The sequence below is a fragment of the Gobio gobio genome, assembly GCF_949357685.1.
Source record: "Gobio gobio genome assembly, chromosome: 12".
Taxonomy (NCBI): domain Eukaryota; kingdom Metazoa; phylum Chordata; class Actinopteri; order Cypriniformes; family Gobionidae; genus Gobio; species Gobio gobio.
The window spans coordinates 52,208,347-52,235,846 of record NC_137105.1 but is presented as its reverse complement, the minus strand read 5'-3'; the positions used below and the strand labels follow the sequence as shown (position 1 = coordinate 52,235,846).

At 41.7% G+C, this 27,500-nt stretch overlaps 1 protein-coding gene across 1 annotated transcript in view; it reads right to left on the bottom strand.

The window, feature by feature from the left end:
* Positions 1–27,500, bottom strand: part of lama2 (laminin, alpha 2) — a 149,735-nt gene that overhangs the window by 7,031 nt on the left and 115,204 nt on the right. The window contains exons 32-45 of the mRNA XM_079831286.1: positions 27,194–27,348; positions 24,853–24,996; positions 24,555–24,688; positions 23,805–23,964; positions 22,338–22,462; positions 22,097–22,259; positions 20,092–20,236; positions 16,776–16,914; positions 16,540–16,660; positions 11,869–12,081; positions 5,440–5,591; positions 5,188–5,364; positions 2,615–2,801; positions 708–770 (exon numbers count right to left, since the gene is read on the bottom strand). Coding sequence (XP_079687412.1) covers positions 708–770; positions 2,615–2,801; positions 5,188–5,364; positions 5,440–5,591; positions 11,869–12,081; positions 16,540–16,660; positions 16,776–16,914; positions 20,092–20,236; positions 22,097–22,259; positions 22,338–22,462; positions 23,805–23,964; positions 24,555–24,688; positions 24,853–24,996; positions 27,194–27,348 — 2,078 coding nt within the window. The remainder of the gene's footprint in view (positions 1–707; positions 771–2,614; positions 2,802–5,187; positions 5,365–5,439; positions 5,592–11,868; positions 12,082–16,539; positions 16,661–16,775; positions 16,915–20,091; positions 20,237–22,096; positions 22,260–22,337; positions 22,463–23,804; positions 23,965–24,554; positions 24,689–24,852; positions 24,997–27,193; positions 27,349–27,500) is intronic.

Sequence of the window (27,500 nt, the reverse complement as noted above, 5' to 3'; positions counted from 1 at the left end):
TATTCGTACTCATTCAATATATACTAGTACTTATTCAATAGATACTAGTACTTATTCAATAGATACTAGTACTTATTCAATATATACTAATACTTATTCAATAGATACTAGTACTTATTCAATATATACTAATACTTATTCAATAGATACTAGTACTTATTCATTAGATACTAGTACTTATTCAATAGATAAGATTTTTAATTGAACTCTAAGGTGGCCATTCTGACTAGCCATAACATAAGACGAGTAAAAAAGCAGTTTTGACTTTTATTAGTTACAATTAAAAAAGATACTAGTGTCTGTTAAATAAATACTAGTATATAATGAATAACTACTAGCATCTTTTTAAAAGGTACTAGTACCTAATAAATAAGTACTAGTAGCATGAAAATCGATACTAGTAAGTTTTAAGTATTAAATGTTAAAACGGCTTGCCATAGTTTGCCTGCTCTTTTACAGTTTAGAGGCAGCAGATGGAGCCAGAGAACTGCTAATGGAGGTCCTGTTTCCTCACTGAAGTCACAGAGATGCTTCATGAGCAGTTTAACTGTCTTGTGAGATAAAAGAGCTTGTTGAACAATACTAAGCTTCAGAAACAGCACATGCAGCTAAAAGCAGTCAAATGCCAAAAGCAAAGTTTCCGACGTGCCTCTGAATGGAAGAATCCCTGTGTGTGTGTGTGTGTGTTTGAGTGAGTAGGTTAATACCGCGGGCTCTTTGACACTGGTGGGCGTGTCTGGGATGGGTGTGGCCTTGACGAGGGGCGTGGCCTGTGAGCAGCAGAGCGACAGCAGCAGAGAGAGACAAAAGAGCTCAGATGAAGCTTTTACAAACATCCCAGACTCTAACACGCCAGTCATTAAAGCATTGACAGAGAAGTGATGTGAATCATTGTGTAATGTATACAAATCTAAAATACTGCACATACAGAATCCCAACATTCCTCCATGTGCATTTCTGACGCGTGAATCTTTTGTGACCGCTCAGTTTCAATTTTTACAGTTGAAGAAACGGCACAGGAAATGTGATCAGGGCCACGTGATTCATCAAAATAAAACCAAATTTTTGGTATGGCTTAGTGTGGTTATGAACTCGTAAAGGCTGTGAATGAATTAATAGATATACTGTACGCTCTGTGTGTTTCAGAGCGAAGCGCTGCACTGTTTCTGTGTCTCGGTCACATGCACTCGCTGAGAGTTTAGGGCACTTATAATGTGCCTTTGGAAATACAACATGCAGCAACTATTGACAGCCATAAATATTAGTACTGTAGTTTTACAGTTGCACTGTACATAACATTATTATTATTATTATTATTATTATTATTATTATTATATTTTTCTTAAATATAACATTTTAAAATACTCATTGAAAGATTACAATATTATATTTTTATTGTTTAATTATTTTATATGAAAATAATAATACTTAATATGTTATTATATTTTCTTAAATACTTTTTTATTTTACAGTAAAATATTACCATAGCAATATTTAAAATTTTGTTTAAGATTTAATTTTTTTATAATAATAATGTTCTTAAATATAATTGTTGTATTTTACAGTAAAATATTACAAAAGTAATATTTCTTATTTTGTTTAATATTTTATACTAAATATTAGTACTATAGTTTTAGAGTTGTACTTTACATAACATTATTATTATAAATATAATTATTATATTATTCTTAAATATTACATTTTACAATAAAGATGACATTATATTTTTATATAGTTTAATTATTTTATTGAATTTGCTGAATTTTATTGAATAATAATAATTATTGTTGTTGTAATTAAGTACATTTTTTTATTTTACAGTAAAATATTACCATAGTAATATTTCCTATTTTGTTTAATTTTTTTTTTTTTATAATAATAATAATAATAATAACAATTATCATTATATTTTTCTAAAATACTATTTTTTATTTGGCAGGAAAATATTCCAAAAGTAATATTTCTTATTTTGTTTAATATTATAATCATAATATTTAAATAATAATAATAACAATAATTGCTATTATTATTTATTTTTTTCTTAAATGCTCATTTTTTTATTTTACAGTAAAATATTACCATAGCAAAATTTCTTATTTTGTTTAATATTGAATTTTTATAATAATAATAATAATAATAATAATAATAATAATAATAATAATAATAATAATAATAATAATAATATCAATTATTATTAAAAAAATTATTGAAAACAAATTCTTTATTTTACAGTAAAATATTACAAAAGTAATATTTCTTATTTTGTTTATATTTTATTTGAATAATAATGACAACCATAATAATATATTTTAAATACTCATTTATTATTTTACAGTAAAATATTACAATTCTAATATTTCATATTTTGAATAATATTTTTATCATTATAATATTGAATAAATGTTATTATTATTTTATTGTCATACTGAAATTTTTTGGGGGGGCCAAATTGTGCAGCCCTAAAAACAATCATAGCAAACCTAAGGCTTGGGTCAAACGGCTCTGGGGGAAATGCCAACATCTGGAATTAAGTCTGGACTTACCCGTCGCCCGTAGAGTTACTGAGTGGTGCAAGTGTGTGAACTTTAGCTACAATGCCTTTGTAAGGACGTACAGTGGAGGCTGGCGGCTGAGGCCGAGCTGCTTCTGTTGGTGTCAGCGCTGGTTTGGGCGGAGCCTCTTCCTCATCCTCCTCTTCCTCCTCCTCAGGGATCTCGGGCGGGGCTGGAGGCGGGGCCAGGTCAGGGCACTGACCAATCTCTGCGTTCTCAAAGGCCACGGGCTGGGAGAAATCCACCGGGCTGTTTCATTGACACACACAACACACATCCGCACTTGAGGGAATGATGACACAGCGTGACTCCAATCAGGTGAATAATGAACACACTTATGAGCAAGGACACACTCATTTACATGAGTGCGGCAGAGGGCAATGGGGTTCGCTCGAGTGGAAAAGACAGAGATTCATACTCCTCATTAGAGCAAGAAAAACTGTGATTGTTATGTCGTACAGCGTTTAGCTTATGACTGCCCCTCAAAACTGCACTGGGAGGAAAACAAGACCTTTAATCTACAGCCACGGGAGGCAGGGAGAAATGGGTCAGTGTTTACAGCAGTCGCCGGTGTCACTACAGCACAATCCAGGCCTGACGTATGGCAGCGGATTGTGCTCTGGAGGTTCGACATTTATCTTGGGCTGTTAAAGGTGACCTCAAAAAGCTTGGAAGGCGTGCTATGTCTTTGCCATGCTATTATCTGTATAACGGACCCGCTAACACTGCTGTTAGCAGAAATATGAGCGAGCCAAACTAGTTTTACCAACCAAAAGGAATGCCACACAAATCATTTTCTGAAACGATTTACTCTGTATCTAACACCATTGATTCCCGAGTAAACAATAGGGCAGTTATTAAAGCTACACTGTGTGATATTTTCCCCCCATCTAGTGATGAAAAGGTATATGACCATCCAGTGAATATTAGTTTCTGTTCCTCTCAATTCCGATTTTGTATTAACTCCTACGGTGGCTGATTTAGTCCAAGATTAACATGGCTTCCAGTTCGACCTCGTCCACATTGGACACGGTGCCATCGAGTGTTAAAACGCGAAAGGCGAAGCTTGAATTCACGGGTATGTCCCTCTTTGGCTAATGTACTTTCAAGATGGAGGGGCAACATGGCGACCGGCATTCGAACCCCTCACCCGTATGTATTTACAATGGCATGTTATAAACTTATGAGAATACTTTATTACTTGAAAGAAGTAAATATACATTAATGAGCACATATATATTTTTGAAACAACTAAGTGTTTTTAGCTAAGAATAAACTAAAAAAGTTACACAGTGTAGCTTTAAGTTGGCTTGAGAAAGCAAATAAACATATTATTCTTCATCAGACTCGATCTCCTCCAAGAGATGTAAAGCTAGAACTACCAAACTTGACTCAGACCTTCAGACTGTTCTGACGTGGGTTGCTTTATCTTTTCAAACTGATCCGACTTACAATTTTCCTAAAAATGACTGTTAAAACTCTGAAAAATCCCATAGACTTGCACTGAAAATGTTCAAATGAGGCAAGATTTTTGAAACTCTAACTGTCAAAATTCAAATTTAAACTGCCAGAAGACTCAATTAAACTGCCATTCTATGTGCTATTATATCTATCTATCTATCTATCTATCTATCTATCTATCTATCTATCTATCTATCTATCTATCTATCTATCTATCTATCTATCTATCTATCTATCTATCTATCTATCTATCTATCTATCTATCTATCTATCTATCTATCTATCTATCTATCTATCTATCTATCTATCTATCTTACTAGCAACATGTTAAATAATGCTAGCAAAATGGTAAAACATGTTAGCAACGTGTTATTTAATGCCAGCAATGTGCTAAATCATGCTAGCAAGATGGCAAATCATTTTAACAATGTGCTAAATCATGTTAATATGTTAAATCATGCTAGAAATGTGTTAAATCATGTTACCAAATGCTAAATCGTGCTAGCAAGATGTTAAATCGTTATCAATGTGCTAAATCATGTTAGCAAACATGTTAAATCATGCTAGAAATGTGTTAAATCATGTTAACAATTTGTTAAATAATGTAAGCAAAATGTTAAATCATGCTAGCAAGATGTTAAATCGTTATCAACATGCTAAATCATGTTAGCAAACATGCTAGAAATGTGCTAAATCATGTTAACAACATGTTAATCGTGTTAACAAAATGATAAATCATGCTAGAAAACGCACTAAATCATGCTAACAATGTTATCACGTAAGCAATGTGCTAAAACATGTTATCAATGTGCTAATTCATGTTAACAATGTGTAAAAACATGCTAATTTATGCTAGCAATTTATTGAAACATACTAGCAATATGCTAATTCATGCTAAAAATGTGCTAATTCATGCTAACGATGTACTAAGAAGACTTTAAAACTACTTTAAACTTCAAACTATATCAAACTGAAAACCTTCAAACTTTTAAAACGTATTAAAAATTTGTCTTAATTAATTATTGTATTATTATGTGGCCATTAACTTATACCCAAAAATGACTTTTTTTATGTGGAAAACAAACAGGAATATTTGTTCATGAGTGTGCATGTAACTCCACCACAGAAGCTGTGTGTGTGTGTGTGAGGTGGAGAGGGACGGATGTTGACGTACACAGTGTTGATGAGAAGGTTCCAGATGCAGCCCTCGAATGGCACGTTGGGCCGCTGTACTCCTGTTTCGAGGTCGACTGGGATGCCCCCGACGAAGAGGCGATGGATGCTCAGAGGCTGATCGTTGGGTAACGCCTGCTGAATGAGCGGCTCTTCGTCCACCTGCACGGAGAACGATCTGCACAAACACACACTCGATCAGCCTTAAACCGGCCTGAGAAACACCGGCACACAGAAGCAGAGGGTGGCTTACGCTCCCGGGAGTCTCAGGATGCGCAGCGAATGCTCTCTCCCGTCATGCAGGATCCCCTTGTCCAGTTTTCTGACCGCTCTGCGGGGAGTCCTGCTGCCCATGAACACCAGCACCTCCAGAGCGCCTTTATTCAGCTGAACGGACAGGAACGGCTGCAGAAGGACAGACAGGAGGAAAAGTTTGCCAAGACTTTTCAAACTCCAACTGTCAAAATTCAAATTTAAACTGCCAGAAGCCCATTAGACTCAATTAAACTGCCATTCTATCTATCTATCTATCTATCTATCTATCTATCTATCTATCTATCTATCTATCTATCTATCTATCTATCTATCTATCTATCTATCTATCTATCTATCTATCTATCTATCTATCTATCTATCTATCTATCTGTCTGTCTGTCTGTCTGTCTGTCTATCTGTCTGTCTGTCTGTCTGTCTATCTATCTATCTATCTATCTATCTATCTATCTACAACCCCAAATCAGAAAAAGTTGGGACAGTATGGAAAACGCAAAAAAAAAAAAAGTGATTTCTAAATTTACTTTGACTTCTATTTCATTGCAGACAATATGAACACAAAATATTTCATGTTTTGTCTGGTAAACTTCATGTCATTTGTAAATATGCATCCTTTCCTGTCATTCAGACCTGCAACACATTTCAAAAAAAGTTGGGACAGGAGCAATTTAGGGCTAGTAATGAGGTAAAATGGTTAAATGATGATGTGATTTGAAACAGGTGATGTCAACAGGTGATTGTAATTATGATTTGGTACAAAAGCAGCATCCAAGAAAGGTCTAATCCTTTAGGAGCAAAGATGGGCCGAGGATCGCCAGTTTGCCAACAAATACGTGAGAAAATTATTGGAATGTTTAAAAACAATGTTCCTCAAAGAAAGATAGGAAGGGATTTGGATATTTCACATTCAACAGTGCATAACATCATTAAAAGATTCAAGGAATCTGGAGGAATTTCAGTGTGTAAAGGACAAGGGCGCAAGCCTAAGCTGAACAACCGTGATCTCCGATCCCTCAGGCGGCACTGCATCAAGAATCGTCATTCATCTAGAAGCCATATCACCACATGGGCTCAGGACTACTTTGGCAAACCTTTGTCAAGTACCACAATACGTAGTTACATCCACAAATGCCAGTTAAAACTGTACTGTGCCAAAAGGAAGCCCAATGTTAACAGTGTCCAGAAGCGCCGTCGACTTCTCTGGGCTCGAGGCATCTGGGATGGACCATCACACAGTGGAAACGTGTACTGTGGTCAGATGAAGCAGTATTTCAGGTATTTTTTGGGAGGAATGGACGCCGTGTGCTCCGGACCAAAGAAGAAAAGGATCATCCAGACTGTTACCAGCAACACGTCCAGAAGCCAGGGTCTGTCATGGTATGGGGTTGTGTCAGTGCCCTTGGCAAAGGTAACTTGCACTTCTGTGAAGGCACCATTAATGCTGAAAAGTACATAGAGATTTTGTAGCATAATATGCTGCCTTCAAGAAGACATCTTTTCCAGGGACGTCCATGCATATTTCAACAAGACAATGCAAAACCACATTCTGCACACATTCTGCAGTCCTGGCTGTGGAGGAAGAGGGTTCGGGTACTTGACTGGCCTGCCTCAGTCCCGACCTGTCTCCAATAGAGAATGTGTGGAAGACCCCGTACTGTTGGCCACCTTAAGACTAGTTTGCAGGAAGAATGGGACAAAATTACACCTGAAACACTTCATCACTTGGTGTCTTCAGTCCCTAAACGTCTTTTAAGTGTTGTGAAAAGGAATGGCAACATTACAAAGTGGTAAATGCTTTACTGTCCCAACTTTTTTTGAAATGTGTTGCAGGTCTGAATGACAGGAAAGGATGCATATTTACAAATGACATGAAGTTGACCAGACAAAACATGAAATATTTTGTGTTCATATTGTCTGCAATGAAATACAAGTCAAAGTAAATTTAGAAATCACTTCTTTTTTATTTTATTTGCGTTTTCCATACTGTCCCAACTTTTTCTGATTTGGGGTTGTATCTATCCATCCATCTATCTACAATTTATCCATCCAACCATCCATCCATCCATCCATCCATCCATCCATCTATCTATCATTTATCTATCTATCTATGGTGTTAAATCATGTCAACAATTTGTTAAATCATGTTAGCAATGTGCTAAATAATGCAAACTAAATAAAGCAAAATGCTAATAATGCTAGTAATGTGTTAAAATGTGTAATCATCCTAGTAATGTGTTAAAACATACTGGCTAATTGCTAATTAATGTTAGCAATGTGTAAAACATGCTAAGTAATGCTAGCAATATGCTAATTTATGTTAGCAACATGTTAATTAATGCTAACAATGTTAAAGGGTGCTAGCAATGTGCTATCTATCTATCTATCTATCTATCTATCTATCTATCTATCTATCTATCTATCTATCTATCTATCTATCTATCTATCTATCTATCTATCTATCTATCTATCTATCTATCTATCTATCTATCTATCTATCTATCTATCTATCCACAATCCATCCATCCATCCATCCGTCCATCCGTCCATCCATCCATCCATCCATCCATCCATCCATCCATCCATCCATCCATCCATCGTGTTTTCGCTTCGGTGAGTAATGTAGCCAATCACAGACATGTTTGTTGATCTCTTGAACGCAATGGCCAATCACATTTGTTGGAGTGAGAATCCACTCAAGTGTTTGTCCTGAGTTCTGCACGCGAGCTAATCCTCTCTAAGTGTAGACGGTATGTAAATAAGAGATTCATTGTGTCGTCAGCTTCACTGATTAATATAACGGGACTGTCATTGAATGAGTGACAGCTTTCAGTGATTATGAAGGGAGCGCTCTTTGTGCGCTGTCTAGGCAATATAAAAAATAATGTCTAATCAAAGCTTTCCACATTAACACAATAATGACTTTAAATTATCTTTTGGGGGTAATTTCGCACCACATTGTGTAATTAATTCGATTTTTAAAAATCGAATCGTTTAACTGCCCTAATTTCTTTAAAAATGTGAACAATTAGTTATAAATCATGTGCTAAATCATGCTATCGAGATGTTAAATCATGTTAGCAATGTGTGTTAAATCATGTTAACAATGAGTTCAATCATGTTAGCAAAATGATAAATCATGTTAGCAAAATGATAAATCATGCTAGCAATGGGCTAAATCATGCTACCAAGATGTTAAATCATGTTAACAATGTGTGCTAAATCATGTTAACAATGAGTTAAATCATGTTAACAAAATGCTAGAAAATGCTAGCAACATGTTAAATCATGTTAAATCATGGTAGCAAGATGTTAAATCATGTTAAAGTGCTAAATCATGCTATCAACGTGTTAAATCATGTTAAATCATGGTAGCGATGTGTATAATCATGCTATCAACTTGTGCAAAATCATGTTAACAATTTGTTAAATCATGTTAGCAAAATGTTATATAATGCTAGCAATGTGGTAAATCATGCTAGCAATGTGCTAAATCAGGATAACAATTTGTTAAATCAATTATCAAAATGTTAAATCATGCTAGCAATGTGTTAAATCATGTCAGCAATGTGCTAAATCATGCTAGCATAATGCTAGCAAGATGTTAAATCATGTTTACAATGTGCTAAATCGTGTTAGCAATGTGTTAAATCATGTTAGAAAATTGCTAAATCATGCTAGTAAGATGTTAAATTGTGTTAACAATGTGTTAAATCATATTAACAAAATGCTAAATAATGCTAGCATTATGCTAGCAAGATGTTAAATCATGTTAACAATGTGTGCTAAATCATGGTTAAGTGTTAAATCATATTAACAGTTTGTTAAAGCATGCTAACAATGTGCTAAATAATGCCAGCAAAATGCTAATAATGCTAACAACACGCCAAGTCATCCTAGCAATGTTTTAAAACATACTGGCGATTTGCTAATTCATTGTAAGCAATGTGTAAAACATGCTAAGTAATGCTAGCAATATGCTAATTTATGTTAGCAACATGTTATTTAATTAATGCTAACAATGTTAAAGCGTGCTAGCAATGTGCAAAAACATGCTAATTCATGTTAACAACATTGTAAACATGTTAAGAATATGTGAATTCATGTGAGCAACATGCAAATTAATTCTAAAAACGTGTTAAAACATGCTAATTAATGCTAGCAATATGCTCATTTATGTTAGCAACATGTTAAATAATGTTAAAGCATGCTAGCAATGTGTAAAAACATGCTAATTCATGCTAACAACGTGCAAATTAATTCTAACAATGTGTTAAAACATGCTAATAAATGTTAGCACATTGAATGTAATTCCTTTAAAAATGTGAACATTTAGTTTTCAGCGCATCCTGATTAGATTTGAGAACCGGGGTTGAATGTTTGCCTCCTTTACAAGAGAACATCCCGAACCCACTGTTTGAAAACATCTTTGAAAAGCGAAGGAGCACTTCTGATAAAAGGCGCTCAGGTGTTGGCTCGCAGTAATATATTCAGAGGCAGTAATCAGACAGCCGGCTCTGAGAGCACACCCGCGCCCTCTCCGCGCGGCTCTGGAATTGGGCAGAGCGATGCGAGAGCAGGATCCTCTCTCCGAACCCGCGGAGCCGCTCATCCGGCCGCTCGCAGCGCAGGTGACCCCGGACACGCCGTAAATTGGAGGAATGAATGAGGAGCGGTGGAGAAAACCCTTGGCCTCTGCGAAGCCGCACTCCTGCAAAATGACACCCACTTAATTTACGAGCGATAATGATTTTCAAAAGGTGGCGGTCCGGCACCCTCTCCCACGAGGGTTATCGCAAATTGGACGCGATCCATCAAAACGCCGGCTTGTAAATCTATTTTTACGAACGGGGAGGTGAGAGCGGCGACTGCTTACTACAGATACGCCGCGTAATTGATGTGCTGCCCCTGAGCTGGAGAGAGAGAGAGAGAGAGAGAGAGAGAGAGAGAGAGAGAGAGAGAGAGAGAGGGATGATGAAGACGTTCCTGACAAAGATGTAGAAAGTCATATTATAATTAAAACGATCGCCGTGCCCCTGGCCTTTAGTCCACCCGGTAACAGAAAAAGATCAACTTTTGTTTGCTGAAGGGCAGAGACAATTACAAACCTGGCCGGATAATAAATCTCCTTTATGGGCCGTGAGACCCCTGTGACCCCGTGGATTCATTATGATCTCGTGCTGAAGGCCGCGGCTCCCTGGACTTCCTCCATTACCCATAATCACCTTCCTAAGCGCTCAGACAGGAAGGCAGGAGGAATAGCGCACTGACGTGTGTGTGTGTGTGTGTGTTTGCAATCGCCTGGGAGAAAGAGTTTGCAAAACTACACGATGTAGTGAACACTCACATCTAAAAGCCAGTTATATTTAGTAATATTATCCATTTAACTGCATCAGATGAGAACTGAATTGAGCTGGATAACGACACTATTGTCATTTACTTCACATTACTTTCACATTATTTTACAATGTTAACACTATTGATATTAAGGGTCCTATCATACACACGGCCAACACACACCTGCTCTAAAGTCAATAGTGCAGTATTTTTGTGTTATTTAAAGGGTGTGTTAGTAATATGAGCCTATAGGAGGAGCACAACACACACACACTCTGATTATTACACACACAGGGACACGCAGCAGCACACACACACACACACACTCTGATTATTACACACACAGGGACGCGCAGCAGCACACACACACACACTCTGATTATTATACACACAGGGACGCGCAGCAGCAGCGCACACACACACACATACACACACACACTGATTATTAAACACACAGGGATGCACAGTAGCACACACACACACACATACACACACACACTGATTATTAAACACACAGGGATGCACAGTAGCACACACACACACACACACACACACACACACACACACTGATTATTACACACACAGGGACGCACAGCACACACACACACACACACACACACACACACACACACACACACACACACACACACACACACACACACACACACACACACTCTCTGATTATTACACAAACAGGGATGCACAGCAGTACACACACACTGATTATTACATACGCACACACTGATTATTACACACACAGCGACGTTGAGAAGCGTTCAGTCTCTCCTCATGTAAATAGTGAATCCTTTCTTGGCTTTTAAAGGGAAAGGGAGATGAGACTCTGATTTGTTTATTGCTTGTTACGCCCAAAATACACCCATAACTCATTAAGAGACGAGGCACAATCCTCCTGGACCATGAGCCTTAGCTTTAGATGCTCAGATCGCTAAAATATGGCCCTCAGTGTTTTAGTGTGAGGTGTGTGAGGTGTGTGATGTGTGTGAGGTGTGTGTGGTGTGTGATGTGTGTGAAGTGTGTGAGGTGTGTGTGGTGTGTGTGTGAGGTGTGTGTGCACCTCTCCGGTCTGCCTGCGGGAGCGGCGTGGGATGTGGACGGGCGTCAGGCCCTGTGTGAGCTGCGTCATGGACGTCACTCCTCCTCTGCCGAACAGGATGATGCCGTTCTCGTGTTTGGTGCTGAAGGAGAGCGTGATCTCGGATCCCACGTCAAACGACACCGGCTTCAGCTCCATGTATCCGGGCCTGGGGAAGCTCACGGTGTGGAGGTTCTGAGAGAGACAAAGCCAGGGTTTAGTTAGGAGCTTCACTCATCGAGTCACCACCTGACCTGCAGTGATGTTATTTTTACCACCCCAGACAGCTCCATAGGCCCAGATCCGGCACACATCTGGAATCCACACGTATCCGGCCGGATCTGGGCCTATGGAGCTGTCTGATGGATTAACATACCATAATTTCCTGAAAATAAGTCACACCCGACTATAAGTTGCACCGGTGAGGGTCAAACTTGCATTGCAGTGAGAGAGACAAAAAATTTGAATTTTTTTTTTTACTTTTTGAAGAGTGTGGTTTATGTCAGGTAAACCTCACTCCTCTGATCTCAAGAGAAGCTCTAGCAACTGACACTAGAGGTTGCAGCCTTTAGCCTCCTTGTTAGAGCATCTGACTCTCATCCGACTCTCACGCTTTCAGATGATGTACAAATGTCAAAAATGGGGAATTATGACTGTTTTTTTGGTCCAGGGTCACAAATGCATCAGATAATTTTACAATTGACCAAAATCAAACCAAAAAAGTGATAGATAATAGATCTCATAATATGAAGCTTTACTTAGCATGAAGATACATTTCTATAACTCAGACTGATTTTAAAGTGTAATTTTGGACATTAGCTGAGCCCACTTATACAGTGAGGAAAATAAGTATTTGAACACCCTGCTATTTCGCAAGTTCTCCCACTTAGAAATCATGGAGGGTCTGAAATTTTCATCGTAGGTGCATGTCCACTGTGAGAGACATAATCTACGATGTATGATTTTTTAACTATTTATTTGTATGATACAGCTGCAAATAAGTATTTGGAAACACCTGAGAAAATCAATGTTAATATTTGGTACAGTAGCCTTTGTTTGCAATTACAGAGGTCAAACGTTTCCTGTAGTTTTTCAGCAGGTTTGCACTGCAGGAGGGATTCTGGCCCACTCCTCCACACAGATCTTCTCTAGATCAGTCAGGTTTCTGGCCGGAGTTTGAGCTCCTCCACAGATTCTCTATTGGGTTTAGGTCTGGAGACTGGCTAGGCCACGCCAGAACCTTGATCTGCTTCTTACAGAGCCACTCCTTGGTTCTCCTGGCTGTGTGCTTCGGGTCATTGTCATGTTGACCCAGCCTCGACCCATCTTCAATGCTCTAACTGAGGGAAGGAGGTTGTTCCCCAAAATCTCGCAATACATGGCCCCGGTCATCCTCTCCTTAATACAGTGCAGTCGCCCTGTCCCATGTACAGAAAAACACCCCCACAGCATGATGCTGCCACCCCCATGCTTCACAGTAGGGATGGTGTTCTTGGGATGGTACTCATCATTCTTCTTCCTCCAAACACGTTTAGTGGAATTATGACCAAAAAGTTCTATTTTGGTCTCATCTGACCACATGACTTTCTCCCATGACTCCTCTGGATCATCCAAATGGTCATTGGCAAACTTAAGACGGGCCTGGACATGTGCTGGTTTAAGCAGGGGAACCTTCCGTGCCATGCATGATTTCAAACCATGACGTCTTAGTGTATTACCAACAGTAACCTTGGAAACAGTGGTCCCAGCTCTTTGACCAGCTCCTCCTGTGTAGTTCTGGGCTGATTTCTCACCTTTCTTAGGATCATTGAGACCCCGCGAGGTGAGATCTTGCATGGAGCCCCAGTCCGAGGGAGATTGACAGTCATGTTTAGCTTCTTCCATTTTCTATTGATTGCTCCAACAGTGGAGCTTTTTTCACCAAGCTGCTTGGCAATTTCCCCGTAGCCCTTTCCAGCCTTGTGGAGGTGTACAATTTTGTCTCTAGTGTCTTTGGACAGCTCTTTGGTCTTGGCCATGTTAGTAGTTGGATTTTTACTGATTGTATGGGGTGGACAGGTGTCTTTATGCAGCTAACCACCTCAAACAGGTGCATCTAATTTAGGATAATAAATGGAGTGGAGGTGGACATTTTAAAGGCAGACTAACAGGTCTTTGAGGGTCAGAATTCTAGCTGATAGACAGGTGTTCAAATACTTATTTGCAGCTGTATCAAACAAATAAATAGTAAAAAAAATCATACATTGTGATTTCTGGATTTTTTTTTTTAGATTATGTCTCTCACAGTGGACATGCACCTACGATGACAATTTCAGACCCCTCCATGATTTCTAAGTGGGAGAACTTACAAAATAGCAGGGTGTTCAAATACTTATTTTCCTCACTGTCTATAAAATAAGAGCACATGGTTTATCTGTCCTCGCATTTATTGTAAGTGTCTAAAAATGATGAATGAAACTGAATTTAATGCCATTAAACTGAATGTTCAAAGCAAACTGTTTGCTGAATATGGGATTAGAATTGTTCCTTTAAGCCAAATAAATATATTATGATCAAGAAATGAATGCAAAGAGATCCAAAATAAATAGAATGAGATCCACAAACATATAGAGTTTCACAAAAATTAATTAAATTAAAAAAGATTTGCAAATAAAAAAACATTCACAAATACGACTCTCATGCTGGCAGACCCGGGTTCTAGTCCCGCTTGGAGTGGGTGGTTTGAACAGGAGGGGTTACATTGGTGCCGTGACCCGGATGGGAGTGAGGTTTAGGGGGGTGAGTGTAATGGAGGCCAACTAGTAGTCGCTGTGTGAGTAAACCTCACTCCTCTGATCTCAGGAGATGCTCTAGCGACTGACACTAGACGTTGCAGCCTTTAGCCTCCTTGTTAGAGCGTCTGACTCTAATGCCGGCGGATCGGGGTTCGAGTCCCGCTTGGGGTGGGGCGGTTCGAACAGGAGGGGTTTCACTAGCTTAGTTCTGTTCACTGTATTCCTGTGTTTATCTCCTGTCTATGGGTGTCACGATTCCCTCGTTTTCTATATGCATGAATTACAAATCTTACCAATGCATATGCGCCGATCTTGAAACTTTGTGAAAATTGTGAATTGTTTGTTTCGGTCAATAATCTGTGAAATCACTCAAAACATTGATAAAGCAGGAAACTCATTGAGTGGTCACTACTGATGAAATAAAACGCTATCATTGCATGGAAACTTAACCTTTATTTTCTACAAGAAAATGCAGTTTATATCATTGTTTCTTTGTTGTTAAATTTAAGGGGTCTAGGAATTTAGATTACTTTTTCTTTATTTGCATACGAGACCTTAGCACCGTGTCCTAACTACACGCGATGCGATAAGATTCCAGCGACAAGACGCAACGTGACTATGAGATGTCAATCAAAAACCATAGCCAATCAGAACAATGTGTGGGCGGGCTCTCACAGCACCAGAGATTAATCTTGATGGCACTCGCAAGGAAATTGATAAGTACATAATCAAATCATATTACCTACACGTTTGGAAATTATTTAAAGCGCTGGTTGATTATGATTTGATTTGTGTAACTTTAGTGAGTGTGTGATGTCACTGTTTGAGCATAAACAACATCTGCAGAGTTACGACGCTCAAAGCTCAAAGCTCAAAGCAAAGGGAGATATTTTCTTCTACAGAAATCTCTTTTTAAGGACTACAACAAACGGCTGGTAGGGACTACAATGAGTTAGTGACATCACTAACCCTAACATTTACATAAACCCCGCCCCCGCGAACACACAACAAAGGGGGTGAGATTATCATGACAGATTATGCTAATCAATGACTGAAGATGGTTAACTCATAAATTCATCAACTCTCCCTTCAGAAACGTCCTGTCTCGTTCTACATGTTGTCTCTTCTTCTGGGGTCTCTCCATCATTGATCAGAAAAGGCTGAACAGTTTCAGTGTGTGTGTGTGTGTGTGTGTTGGTGTGAGGTAATCGGAGCTGCTAACACGACTTCTTGAAGCTCCGCCCTCTTCCTGAAAGGGGGCGGGGAGCAGCAGCTCATTTGCATTAAAAGGGACACACACAAAAACTGTGTTTTTGTTCACCTTCAAAAATTGCATGGCAATTTTTACATGCTATAAAGGATCTGTGGGGTGTTTTGAGCTGAAACTTCACATACACACTTTAGGGACATCAGAAGCATATTTTACATCTTGTAAAAAAGGGCAATCAACCACCCCTTTAAACAGGTTCTAACAACATTGAACCCCACTGACTCTCATTGTATGGACAAAACACTCTTTCAAAATAATTTATGCATGAATGTATGCAAAAGAAAGTAAGATGTACAGGTCTGGAATGACATAAGAGCGAGATGTTTTTGAGAAAGCTCTGCCTTTATGTAACATTAACCACAGACCTTTTTTACTCATGAATTGAAAACTGTCTTTCTAAAAGCCCACAGATGATTCCAGAGGGAAGTGACGGCTCAGAAATGCTAATTCTCTTCTGGTTTCAGGATTACGCACTGAACAGCTCTGTCTCTTTTATTGTCCCAGGTTAAAAGAGCAGAAGCCTTTAATTTGAGCCACAGTGAAAAGAGAGAAGAACAAAGACTGGAAGGGAAGAAAGAAGACATCGTGTCTTCTATTGTCTCAGCGTACCTCAATGGAGCAGCCCTTAATCAGTCCTGTGTAGTCTGGGCTGCTCAGCAGATTGTACGGCGTTCGGGAAACTTCTATGTCTTTCATACAGCCAGAGTAGCTCTTCAAAACCACCTCTGACCTGAGGAGACACGCGAGACAAGAGACTCATCCAACAGCTCCATCATAAAACAATATTACAAGCAGGAGCAATTCATCCGATAAAAGTCTCTGTCTGTGAATGCACATCTCCGTACCTGTATCTTCCAGCCTTGGGCAAACCTCCAAAATACATCCTCTCGTCCTCCCTCAGGTTGAGCCCTGTAGCGCCCCCTGGAGACGTCATCCGCAACCGCTCTTCCTCATTAGTGTCGATGTTCACTATGGTGACGGTTGCTAAACGAAATAGAGGAAATATGTCAGCTTATTGTAAATCAATCGCATATACGAGTGAAACCAACTCGCACTTGTTCAGAAAGTAAATTACGACTTCCTTAGTTCAACAAATCACATGTAGGGGATAAAAGTGGTGGCGTAATTGTGCACCAGTTTAAAGCGCTGGTTGATTATGATTTGACTTGTGTAACTTTAGTGAGTGTGTAGTAGAGCCCTGCATTTCTGCCCGACTTTTTTACGCCCCTAGCGCCGGGCTTCGGGCCAATTTTCCCGTCATAGCTCAAACGCGGGCCAGGCTTCGGGCCATTTTAGGCTTCTCCTTCATTTTACATTTTAGACATTCAATAATTAAAAGAAACAATGAGATGTGCTGCGCTGGTGGAAACAACATGAGACCATGATATCGCGAGTCCGCAACTGTCAAGACCGGCTCGCACAGTGTTTAGAGGACGCCGCTATGCAACACGCATCGCCGCAAATGAGTAAAGCAAGCCAACACGCAAACTGCCACAAGTGAGACTGAAAATAAGCTAAGTCTGAGATGCTCAAAAACACAATCATCTTCATTAAAACTAATGAGACTAAAGGCTCTTACCAGTGTTTAGGTAGCTCGTTCTCATAATGCGGTCTTTGATGTTGAAATGAGCTGATGAATAAAATGCTCATATCGGTTGCTTTCGTTGACATGAACTCCGTTAAATGTGCATATAGCACGGGAATTAAAGATCTGATTTATATTAATTTCGCGGAGAGGTAGGTAAGACAACTAGCATGTTTTTTTTTTTATTATTCGTTTAGATTGTGTAGCCCGTTTCGTTTGCGGGCGCCGTTGCGCTCTGCCTGCCTCATCTTGTCAAAAATGCCTTTTTACTGAGATGGTGGTGATAGTAGGCTAAACGTTTAAACAACGCTTTAAGTGTTTTATATGGATTTTATAAGCAAGACAAGTCAAGTGTTGATTTAAGAGGCTAAAGCGTTGGGTTAACTCACTGTCGGCCGCTGGCTGCTTGGTCGTCACTTTAAAGAACAAAAACTTTAATTTAACTAGCAACAAAATGCTTCAAACATTTTTCTAAATTACATTTGCATTTATGCATTTGGCAGACGCTTTTATCCAAAGCGACTTACAGTGCCCTTATTACAGGGACAATCCCCCTGGAGCAACATGGAGTAAAGTGTCTTGCTCAAGGACACACTGGTGGTGACCGCTGGGATCGAACCAGCAACCTTCTGCATATCAGTTCCATGGTTTAACCCACTGGACCAACATCTCACCATAAACTAACTTAATAAAGAAACAAAACGAAATATAACTACTTTGACATTAAAAACAAAACTGAACTATTTTAATGGCTGCAACTAATGTGTAATAGGGAGGATAAAAAAAAAAACACGGGCTCCAGTCGGACTCGGGCTGATAATTTTGATGAGCTGTCGGACACGGGCTGGGCTAGGACCTCAGTGTCTCGGGCCAGGGCTGGGCTAGGGCCTCAGTGTCTCGGGCCAGGGCCGGGCTAGGACCTCAGTGTCTCGGGCCAGGGCCGGGCTAGGACCTCAGTGTCTCGGGCCAGGGCCGGGCTAGGACCTCAGTGTCTCGGGCCAGGGCTGGGCTAGGGCCTCAGTGTCTCGGGCCAGGGCCGGGCTAGGGCCTCAGTGTCTCGGGCCAGGGCTGGGCAAGGGCCTCAGTGTCTCGGGCCAGGGCCGGGCTAGGGCCTCAGTGTCTCGGGCCAGGGCCGGGCTAGGACCTCAGTGTCTTGGGCCAGGGCTGGGCTAGGGCCTCAGTGTCTCGGGCCAGGGCCGGGCTAGGGCCTCAGTGTCTCGGGCCAGGGCTGGGCTAGGGCCTCAGTGTCTCGGGCCAGGGCTGGGCTAGGGCCTCAGTGTCTCGGGCCAGGGCTGGGCTAGGGCCTCAGTGTCTCGGGCCAGGGCCGGGCTAGGGCCTCAGTGTCTCGGGCCAGGGCTGGGCTAGGGCCTCAGTGTCTCGGGCCAGGGCTGGGCTAGGGCCTCAGTGTCTCGGGCCAGGGCTGGGCTAGGGCCTCAGTGTCTCGGGCCAGGGCTGGGCTAGGGCCTCAGTGTCTCGGGCCAGGGCTGGGCTAGGGCCTCAGTGTCTCGGGCCGGGGCCGGGCTAGGGCCTCAGTGTCTCGGGCCAGGGCTGGGCTAGGGCCTCAGTGTCTCGGGCCAGGGCTGGGCTAGGGCCTCAGTGTCTCGGGCCAGGGCTGGGCTAGGGCCTCAGTGTCTCGGGCCAGGGCTGGGCTAGGGCCTCAGTGTCTCGGGCCAGGGCTGGGCTAGGCCCTCAGTGTCTCGGGCCAGGGCTGGGCTAGGGCCTCAGTGTCTCGGGCCAGGGCCGGGCTAGGGCCTCAGTGTCTCGGGCCAGGGCTGGGCTAGGGCCTCAGTGTCTCGGGCCAGGGCTGGGCTAGGGCCTCAGTGTCTCGGGCCAGGACCGGGCTAGGGCCTCAGTGTCTCGGGCCAGGGCCGGGCTAGGGCCTCAGTGTCTCGGGCCAGGGCTGGGCTAGGGCCTCAGTGTCTCGGGCCAGGGCTGGGCTAGGGCCTCAGTGTCTCGGGCCAGGGCTGGGCTAGGGCCTCAGTGTCTCGAGCCAGGGCCGGGCTAGGCCCTCAGTGTCTCGGGCCAGGGCCGGGCTAGGGCTTAGTTTTGAGGCCCGTGCAGGGCTCTAGTGTGTAGTGTCACTGTTTGAGCAACATCTGCAAAGTTACGACGCTCAAAGCTCAAAGCAAAGGGAGATGTTTTCTTCTACAGAAATCTCTTTTTAAGGACTACAACAAACGGCTGGTAGGGACTAAAACGAGTTAGTGACATCACTAACCCTAACATTTACATAAACTCGCCCACAGGAACACACAACAAAGTTGGGATGAGTGTTGTGGTAGAGTGTTGTTGACATGCCGTCAAAACACTCAAAAAGTACTGTTTCTGTATCTACTGTAAAAGCGCGAAGATCGCCAGTGAATAATCAGTCATCATTGACTTGCAAATGGACTACTGTTATATCACAGTCTGCAAAACACTGGCGGGAACGCCTCCCTTTGTGCTTTACAGAGGAAAGAAACACATGCGGGTTTGGAACGACATGAGGGAGTAAGTGACGCATGTTCGTTTTCAAACTCTTTACAGACGCGTCTAGAGATCCGCTCGCACATGTCTTTCTGGTGGGATCTCTGTACCTTCTTTCTTCATGCGGGACATGGTGAAGGACTTCCATTTCCCATCATTATATCGTTTGCTACTGATGGTGGAGCCGGTGCCTGAGCCCAGATCACAGCTCACTTTCACCTTCCCGTCGCTCAGTTCTGCACTCATGAAGTCTTTCTGCTCAGAGAGAGAGAGAGAGAGAGAGAGAGAGAGAGAGAGATTGTCAAAGGATTGGCCACATACACACTGTAAAGTTTCAACAGCATTAAAATATGAGAGTGAATCCCCTAATAATTGTTCTGTGTGCGTATGGAACACATCCCGAAATTGCGATGATTGACACTGTGGTAACCATAGTGACATTCAACTTTAATTGCGAGCTTTTGCAGTGATGCCACTTATTATACGTGCTTTAGGGTTTGTTGTTTGGGCTTAGCTCTTAAAGTGATCAAGTTTATGAAGTTATTAAAGTGGGCGTGATATATTGGACTTGTTTTCAGGATTTGGATTTCTTTTCTTGCATTGCTGATACAGAAGAGAGACACATCTCTGATTTATGTCTACACTCTAAAAAATGCTGGGATGAAAACAACCCAGGTTGGGTTGAAAATGGACAAACCCAGCGATTGGGTTGTTTTAACCCAGTGAATGGGCTGTATTAACCCGGCGAATGGGCTGGTTTAACCCGGTGAATGGGCTGTTTTAACCCAGTAAATGGGTAGTTTTAACCCAGTGAATGGGCTGTTTTAACCCGGCGAATGGGCTGTTTTAACCCAATGAATGGGCTGTTTTAACCCAATGAATGGGCTGTTTTAACCCAGTGAATAGGCTGTTTTAACCCAATGAATGGGCTGTTTTAACCCAGTGAATGGGCTGTTTTAACCCAGTGAATGGGCTGTTTTAACCCAGTGAATGGGCTGTTTTAACCCAATGAATGGGCTGTTTTAACCCAGTGAATAGGCTGTTTTAACCCAATGAATGGGCTGTTTTAACCCAGTGAATAGGCTGTTTTAACCCAATGAATGGGCTGTTTTAACCCAGTGAATGGGCTGTTTTAACCCAGTGAATGGGCTGTTTTAACCCAGTAAATGGGCTGTTTTAACCCAGGTAATGGGCTGTTTTAACCCGGCGAATGGGCTGTTTTAACCCAGTGAATGGGCTGTTTTAACCCAGTGAATAGGCTGTTTTAACCCAATGAATGGGCTGTTTTAACCCAGTGAATGGGCTGTTTTAACCCAGTGAATGGGCTGTTTTAACCCGGCGAATGGGCTGTTTTAACCCAGTGAATGGGCTGTTTTAACCCAATGAATGGGCTGTTTTAACCCAGTGAATAGGCTGTTTTAACCCAATGAATGGGCTGTTTTAACCCATTGAATGGGCTGTTTTAACCCAGTGAATAGGCTGTTTTAACCCAATGAATGGGCTGTTTTAACCCAGTGAATAGGCTGTTTTAACCCAATGAATGGGCTGTTTTAACCCAGTGAATAGGCTGTTTTAACCCAATGAATGGGCTGTTTTAACCCAGTGAATGGGCTGTTTTAACCCAATGAATGGGCTGTTTTAACCCATTGAATGGGCTGTTTTAACCCAGTGAATGGGCTGTTTTAACCCAGTGAATGGGCTGTTTTAACCCGGCGAATGGGCTGTTTTAACCCAGTGAATGGGCTGTTTTAACTCGGCGAATGAGCTGCAATTTAATAAATGTTTTTTGTTTAATTATTATTCATTAAACTTATTTATATATATTCATTTATTAAACATATTAATAAATATGTTTAATAAATATTTTGGGCTCATCTTAAGCCAGCAAATATTTAATCCAACCACTGGGTTTTTCAACCTAACTTGGGTTGTTTTTAACCCAGCATTTTTTAGAGTGTATTACGACATTATCCACTACACACTGAATTTGTGAAGTTAATTCGGCTGTAGACTCTGTACAGACTAACAGGATTAGGCAGGTGAATTGACAACTGGATTCCGCTGCAGTGTGTGTTTGAATGACGTTGTGTAAGAGTGTGTGTGTGCATCTGTTACCATGTCCTTGGTGGCAAAGTACATCATGACTGCGTCTGTGGAGAACGTGCGGAACTTGAACATCACGGTGGAAACGTTGGGGTTCCATCTGGTGGGGCGGCTGACGGCTGCATATCCCTCTCCGTCAAACTGAACCGTGCCTTCAGAGTCCGCCGGCTGAGGACTACACACACACACACACACACTCATTACATTGAGCTCCTCACACTGACACAACAGGTGTGTGTGTGTGCGCTCTCACCTGACGACACAACCTGCACAATCCCCGTCTCTCTCTTTGTAGTTCCACAGGCCGATGGGTTTTCCATCCAGAGACGTCTCTCCCATACAGCCTGAGAACGTGGTGGTTTTCACAGCGTCTGCCTTCTACACACACAAAACAAACACACACACGAATCAGTATATATTTCACATGATACAACTTAGCTCAGATTTTGAGCGTTTCTATCCTTTCATCAGTATTGGTGACCCCATATGTTGATAACCTTTATTAGTAACTTTTTTGCTCACCAGCCACTGTGACTATTGGTTTACTAGCCACTCAGCATTTTCACTGGCCACAATTTTGACATTGATACCATGGGGAAAGATATTTGTAATATCATCTCATAATTGGGCAGCAGGTTTATTAGGCTGCTGTCACTTTAAGAGCTGACGCACGCACGGATCCATTACACTGTTACACATGTGTTTTCTTTCTCAACTGTTTACATTCGCTTACAACAGAACTGACTGTGTTTACGTCAATACTCGCCAAAGACCGGCATTTCAACATTATTTTGTGTGTATTTTAGCACTCAATTGTGCCTGAGAGGCACTTTGGGTGTGGAAGTCAAGATGCATTATGTCTCATTGAAGCATTTTCGTAACCTTAGGGGAACTCACCGCTGGGAAAATACGATTTCAATAAAACATGGCTGCCTATATTTAGTAGAAAGATGAACACATGTTGGAATCTGTGCTATCTGACTAGAGAAATCAGAGAAAAAAGGCTGTTTTCAAACAAGAAGGAAAACTTCAACACCCACAATGCACTGGGCATGTTGCTGTCCAAGGCCACACCCACCAGTCTGCTCTGGATACGCTACCGCCTTGCTTGAGTAGGAAATACGGTGGGCGGAGCTTTTATTCTGCTGCGAGCATTTCCGCTTCTTCCACTCGTGTGTGTGTGTAACGCAGCGCTGTTTGATCATATCACACATTTGTGAGTGTGTTAAAGTGATGTTCTAATGCTACTCTGAGCGTTGGCTCGGCGCTACTATGAGACACTTGTTCACACTGCAGTGAGCGAGATCATATTAGGCAGTAAAACATGGCACTCTGTGTGGTAAATCAATGAAAATGATGAGTTTCTGTCCATCAATGATCCAAACAGTGGCTAATAAAACACATCAGATATTAAAGCGCCGCTAGTGTTGCCATGGTTACTACACAATAACACCGGAGGGTGACGCGGTTGATGTCATAGAAAGGCGACACACACACACACACAGGGCGTGTCCTGGTTAAAATCACTGGATTTAAACATTCTTGGACACATTTGGGATAATGCAAGGACACTAGTGGTTTTTGGATATTGTAATCCTAAAATCTTACATATTGCACCTTTAAGTATACTTATCTTGGTTCAAGGTTGTTCATGCACTTTCCCTGGAAACCTGACAAGAATACAAGATGTTAAAGTAGATGCAGTGCGGATCTCTCTCACCTTCACCGAGCCCAGCATGCCACCGACAAACAGGTAAGCGTTCTGGTCCACATCCAGCACAGTGAAGCTCTCGGGCGATCGGGCACTTCTGCGGGTTGGTAAGATGCCAGTTTTGGGCCCTTCCAGCGCGTGGACGGAGATACTGCCGTTCAGCCCGATACTGGAAAACACAGATTATAAGCAACACTAATACACAACAGCTGCTCTCTCTATCACTCATGATCAATGGAGAACCGATTTGAGCCATGTTTACCCCAAAATAACTAAATGTGACCCTGGAGCTCAACTCCACGGGTGTATCTGTGCCAATAGCCAACAATACATTATACGGGTCAAAATTATCCATTTTTCTTTTATGCCAAAAATCATTAGGATATTAAGATCATGTTCCATGAAGATATTTTGTAAATGTCCTACCGTAAATATATCATAAATGTATTATTAGTAGTAATACGCATTGCTAATGACTTCATTTGGACAACTTTAAAGGAGATTTTCTCAATATTTAGAGTTTTTTGAACCCTCAGATTCCAGATTTTCAAATAGTTCGGCCAAATATTATCATATCCTAACAAACCACACATTGGTGGAAATATTATTTATTCAGCTTTCATATGATGTATAACTCTCAATTTCAAAAAATTGACCTTTATGACTGGTTTTGTGGTCCAGGGTCACATTTACCTTTTCTACTGTCATTCTAATGTAGGCACAGTTGATATTCGTCTACAGAACTAACGTCTGAATTACCGTGAGGCTTCGATTCGATGCCAGTTTCCATCGTTGATGACGAGATCAGGATATTCTACACGGCCGACCCCTGACCCCACATCCCACAGGAAGTTCACTTTACCCTTCCTCATCTCGATCGCCAAGAAATCCACCTACACACGATACAGGAAATTCATCACTCACCAAATATGACATTATGTGTGTGTGTGTGTGTGTGTGTGTAATAAGCTCTAATTCTTTCCTGTTCCTAGCCATGAGCAGCAGATGTTAGTTAGACGCTTTGGACACAAGCTGTGAACCTCAGCTTTACACTCACATATTTGGCCGATCCCAGGTAGAAGAGCAGGTTATCAGCAGCGACGGTCTTCACATGGAGGATAATGGTGTTATAGCGGCCCTTCTTGATCTCTGGCCGATACGTGCGGATACAGTCTCCGCCGGACGACACGGACACCTTAATCTAGGGTGCAAAGGTCATGAATGGTCAAGCCGGAGTGATCGGCACATTAATGATCTAATTTCCTTTCTTGCAGCAAATGATGTCGCAGATTTAAGTGTGGGTGAATAGGGTAAGCATTTGAACTAATAGACATCGCCATACTTTCCCCAGGTGATTAATCACAGGACATTAGTTTTGTATCTCAAGTTTAAACAAATGTAATGTTTAAATATGTAAACGATGCATTATCTCAAATATGCACTCATTTGCATACATGATTTCTCTTTATATCACTCCATAAATCAGAAAGTACTGTCATCAGACAGAAAATAAATACATTTTCATCATGTTTTTTAGGATTAAAACCAGGCGGATGATATAGGAACAAACCTTCAGATTAAAGATGTGAATAAAACTGTAAAGTTTGGCGTGTGGAGATTTCTGACTCAAACTCAACGCCTTTAAAGATACACTCTAAAAATGTCTCTTTTTTTTAAAGTTGTAAACAAAACAAGAAAATACAGTTACACTTTATTTTACAGTATAACTATACACTCTGGTGCTCTTTGGTCATTTTTGACCGAAAAATGTTAAGTTAAAAAAAAAAATGGTATATTTCATACGAAACTTGGTTTTGGCACTTGCATAAAAACAATCATGGACTTGATTTGAAAAGGTTAAATGGTCCTGAAAAAAAATGTCACTGTTCGTGGTCAAATATGAACGTATTGGAAATGAACGGCAGACGAATTTGATCTAGTGGAAGCATTTGGTACTGCGCCCAAACACAGTCCGAACACTGAAAGCTCATTTTTTGAAATATCAACCTCAAATTTGGAAGCTTGTGTATATTTACAAACACCCCCTTACCCAAAAGGATCACGCCCCTACCCGTAAACAAACACCCCCTTACCCAAAAGGATCACGCCCCTACCCATAAACAAACACCCCCTTACCCAAAAGGATCACGCCCCTACCCGTAAACAAACACCCCCTTACCCAAAAGGATCACGCCCCTACCCAAAACAAACACCCCCTTACCCAAAAGGATCACGCCCCTACCCAAAACAAACACCCCCTTACCCAAAAGGATCACGCCCCTACCCGTAAACAAACACCCCCTTACCCAAAAGGATCACGCCCCTACCCATAAACAAACACCCCCTTACCCAAAAGGATCACGCCCCTACCCATAAACAAACACCCCCTTACCCAAAAGGATCACGCCCCTACCCGTAAACAAACACCCCCTTACCCAAAAGGATCACGCCCCTACCCAAAATAAACACGCCCCTATCCAAAAGGATCACGCCCTACCCGTAAACAAACACCCCCTTACCCAAAAGGATCACGCCCTACCCGTAAACAAACACCCCCTTACCCAAAAGGATCACGCCCCTACCCATAAACAAACACCCCCTTACCCAAAAGGATCACGCCCCTACCCATAAACAAACACCCCCTTACCCAAAAGGATCACGCCCCTACCCGTAAACAAACACCCCCTTACCCAAAAGGAGCACGCCCCTACCCAAAACAAACACCCCCTTACCCAAAAGGAGCACGCCCCTACCCAAAACAAACACCCCCTTACCCAAAAGGAGCACGCCCCTACCCAAAACAAACACGCCCCTATCCAAAGGGATCACGCCCCTACCCAAAACAAACACGCCCCTATTCAAAGGGATCACGCCCCTACCCAAAACAAACACGCCCCTATCCAAAAGGATCATGCCCCTACCCAAAACAAACACGCCCCCTCTATCCAAAGGGATCACACCCCTATCCAAAAGGATCATGCCCCTACCCAAAACAAACACGCCCCTATCCAAAGGGATCACACCCCTATCCAAAAGGATCATGCCCCTACCCAAAACAAACACGCCCCTACCCAAAAGGACCACGCCCCTATCTTGATAACTCCGCCCCCAAATTCACAAACACACTATCCGACACAGGCACCTCCCCCTTATGGGTGGACACACCCCTTACTGCTGATTGGCTACAAGTGTGTTGTGCAGCTCGGTCAGATCCAAGTTTTAACAAAGTTTCTCAGAAATCATGTACTGCCCCTTTAAGGAGGGATCAACAAGAACAACTTAACATTTAAATGATTCAACATGTATCGAGTATGTGTGTGTTCATGCCACAGTGTTTCGAATGTACCATCTTCAGGTGTTTTCATGAGACTCATGAGACTATTATGGGCTGTACTTACAGAGTTGGCCTGTTTGCGAGCCTGGTTGATGAGTTCTTTGATCTGCGAGATGTTTTTCTTCAGGTTGTCCTGGAGTTCCTGAATGGGCTTGAGTTTCTCCAGCAGCCTATCGGCCTCATTCTCCAGATCCTTGACTTTCGCACCTGCCGCATGAACTACAGACACACACGCAGAGGACCGGCCGTCACAAACGCTAATACATGAGAGCGTGACGGAATACAACACGTAAATGTGGCATTAGAGACATGCTCGATAGCGTAGCCGTAAGTGCAGGAGAATGAACGGCTCTAACACAAGAGCACAAGAG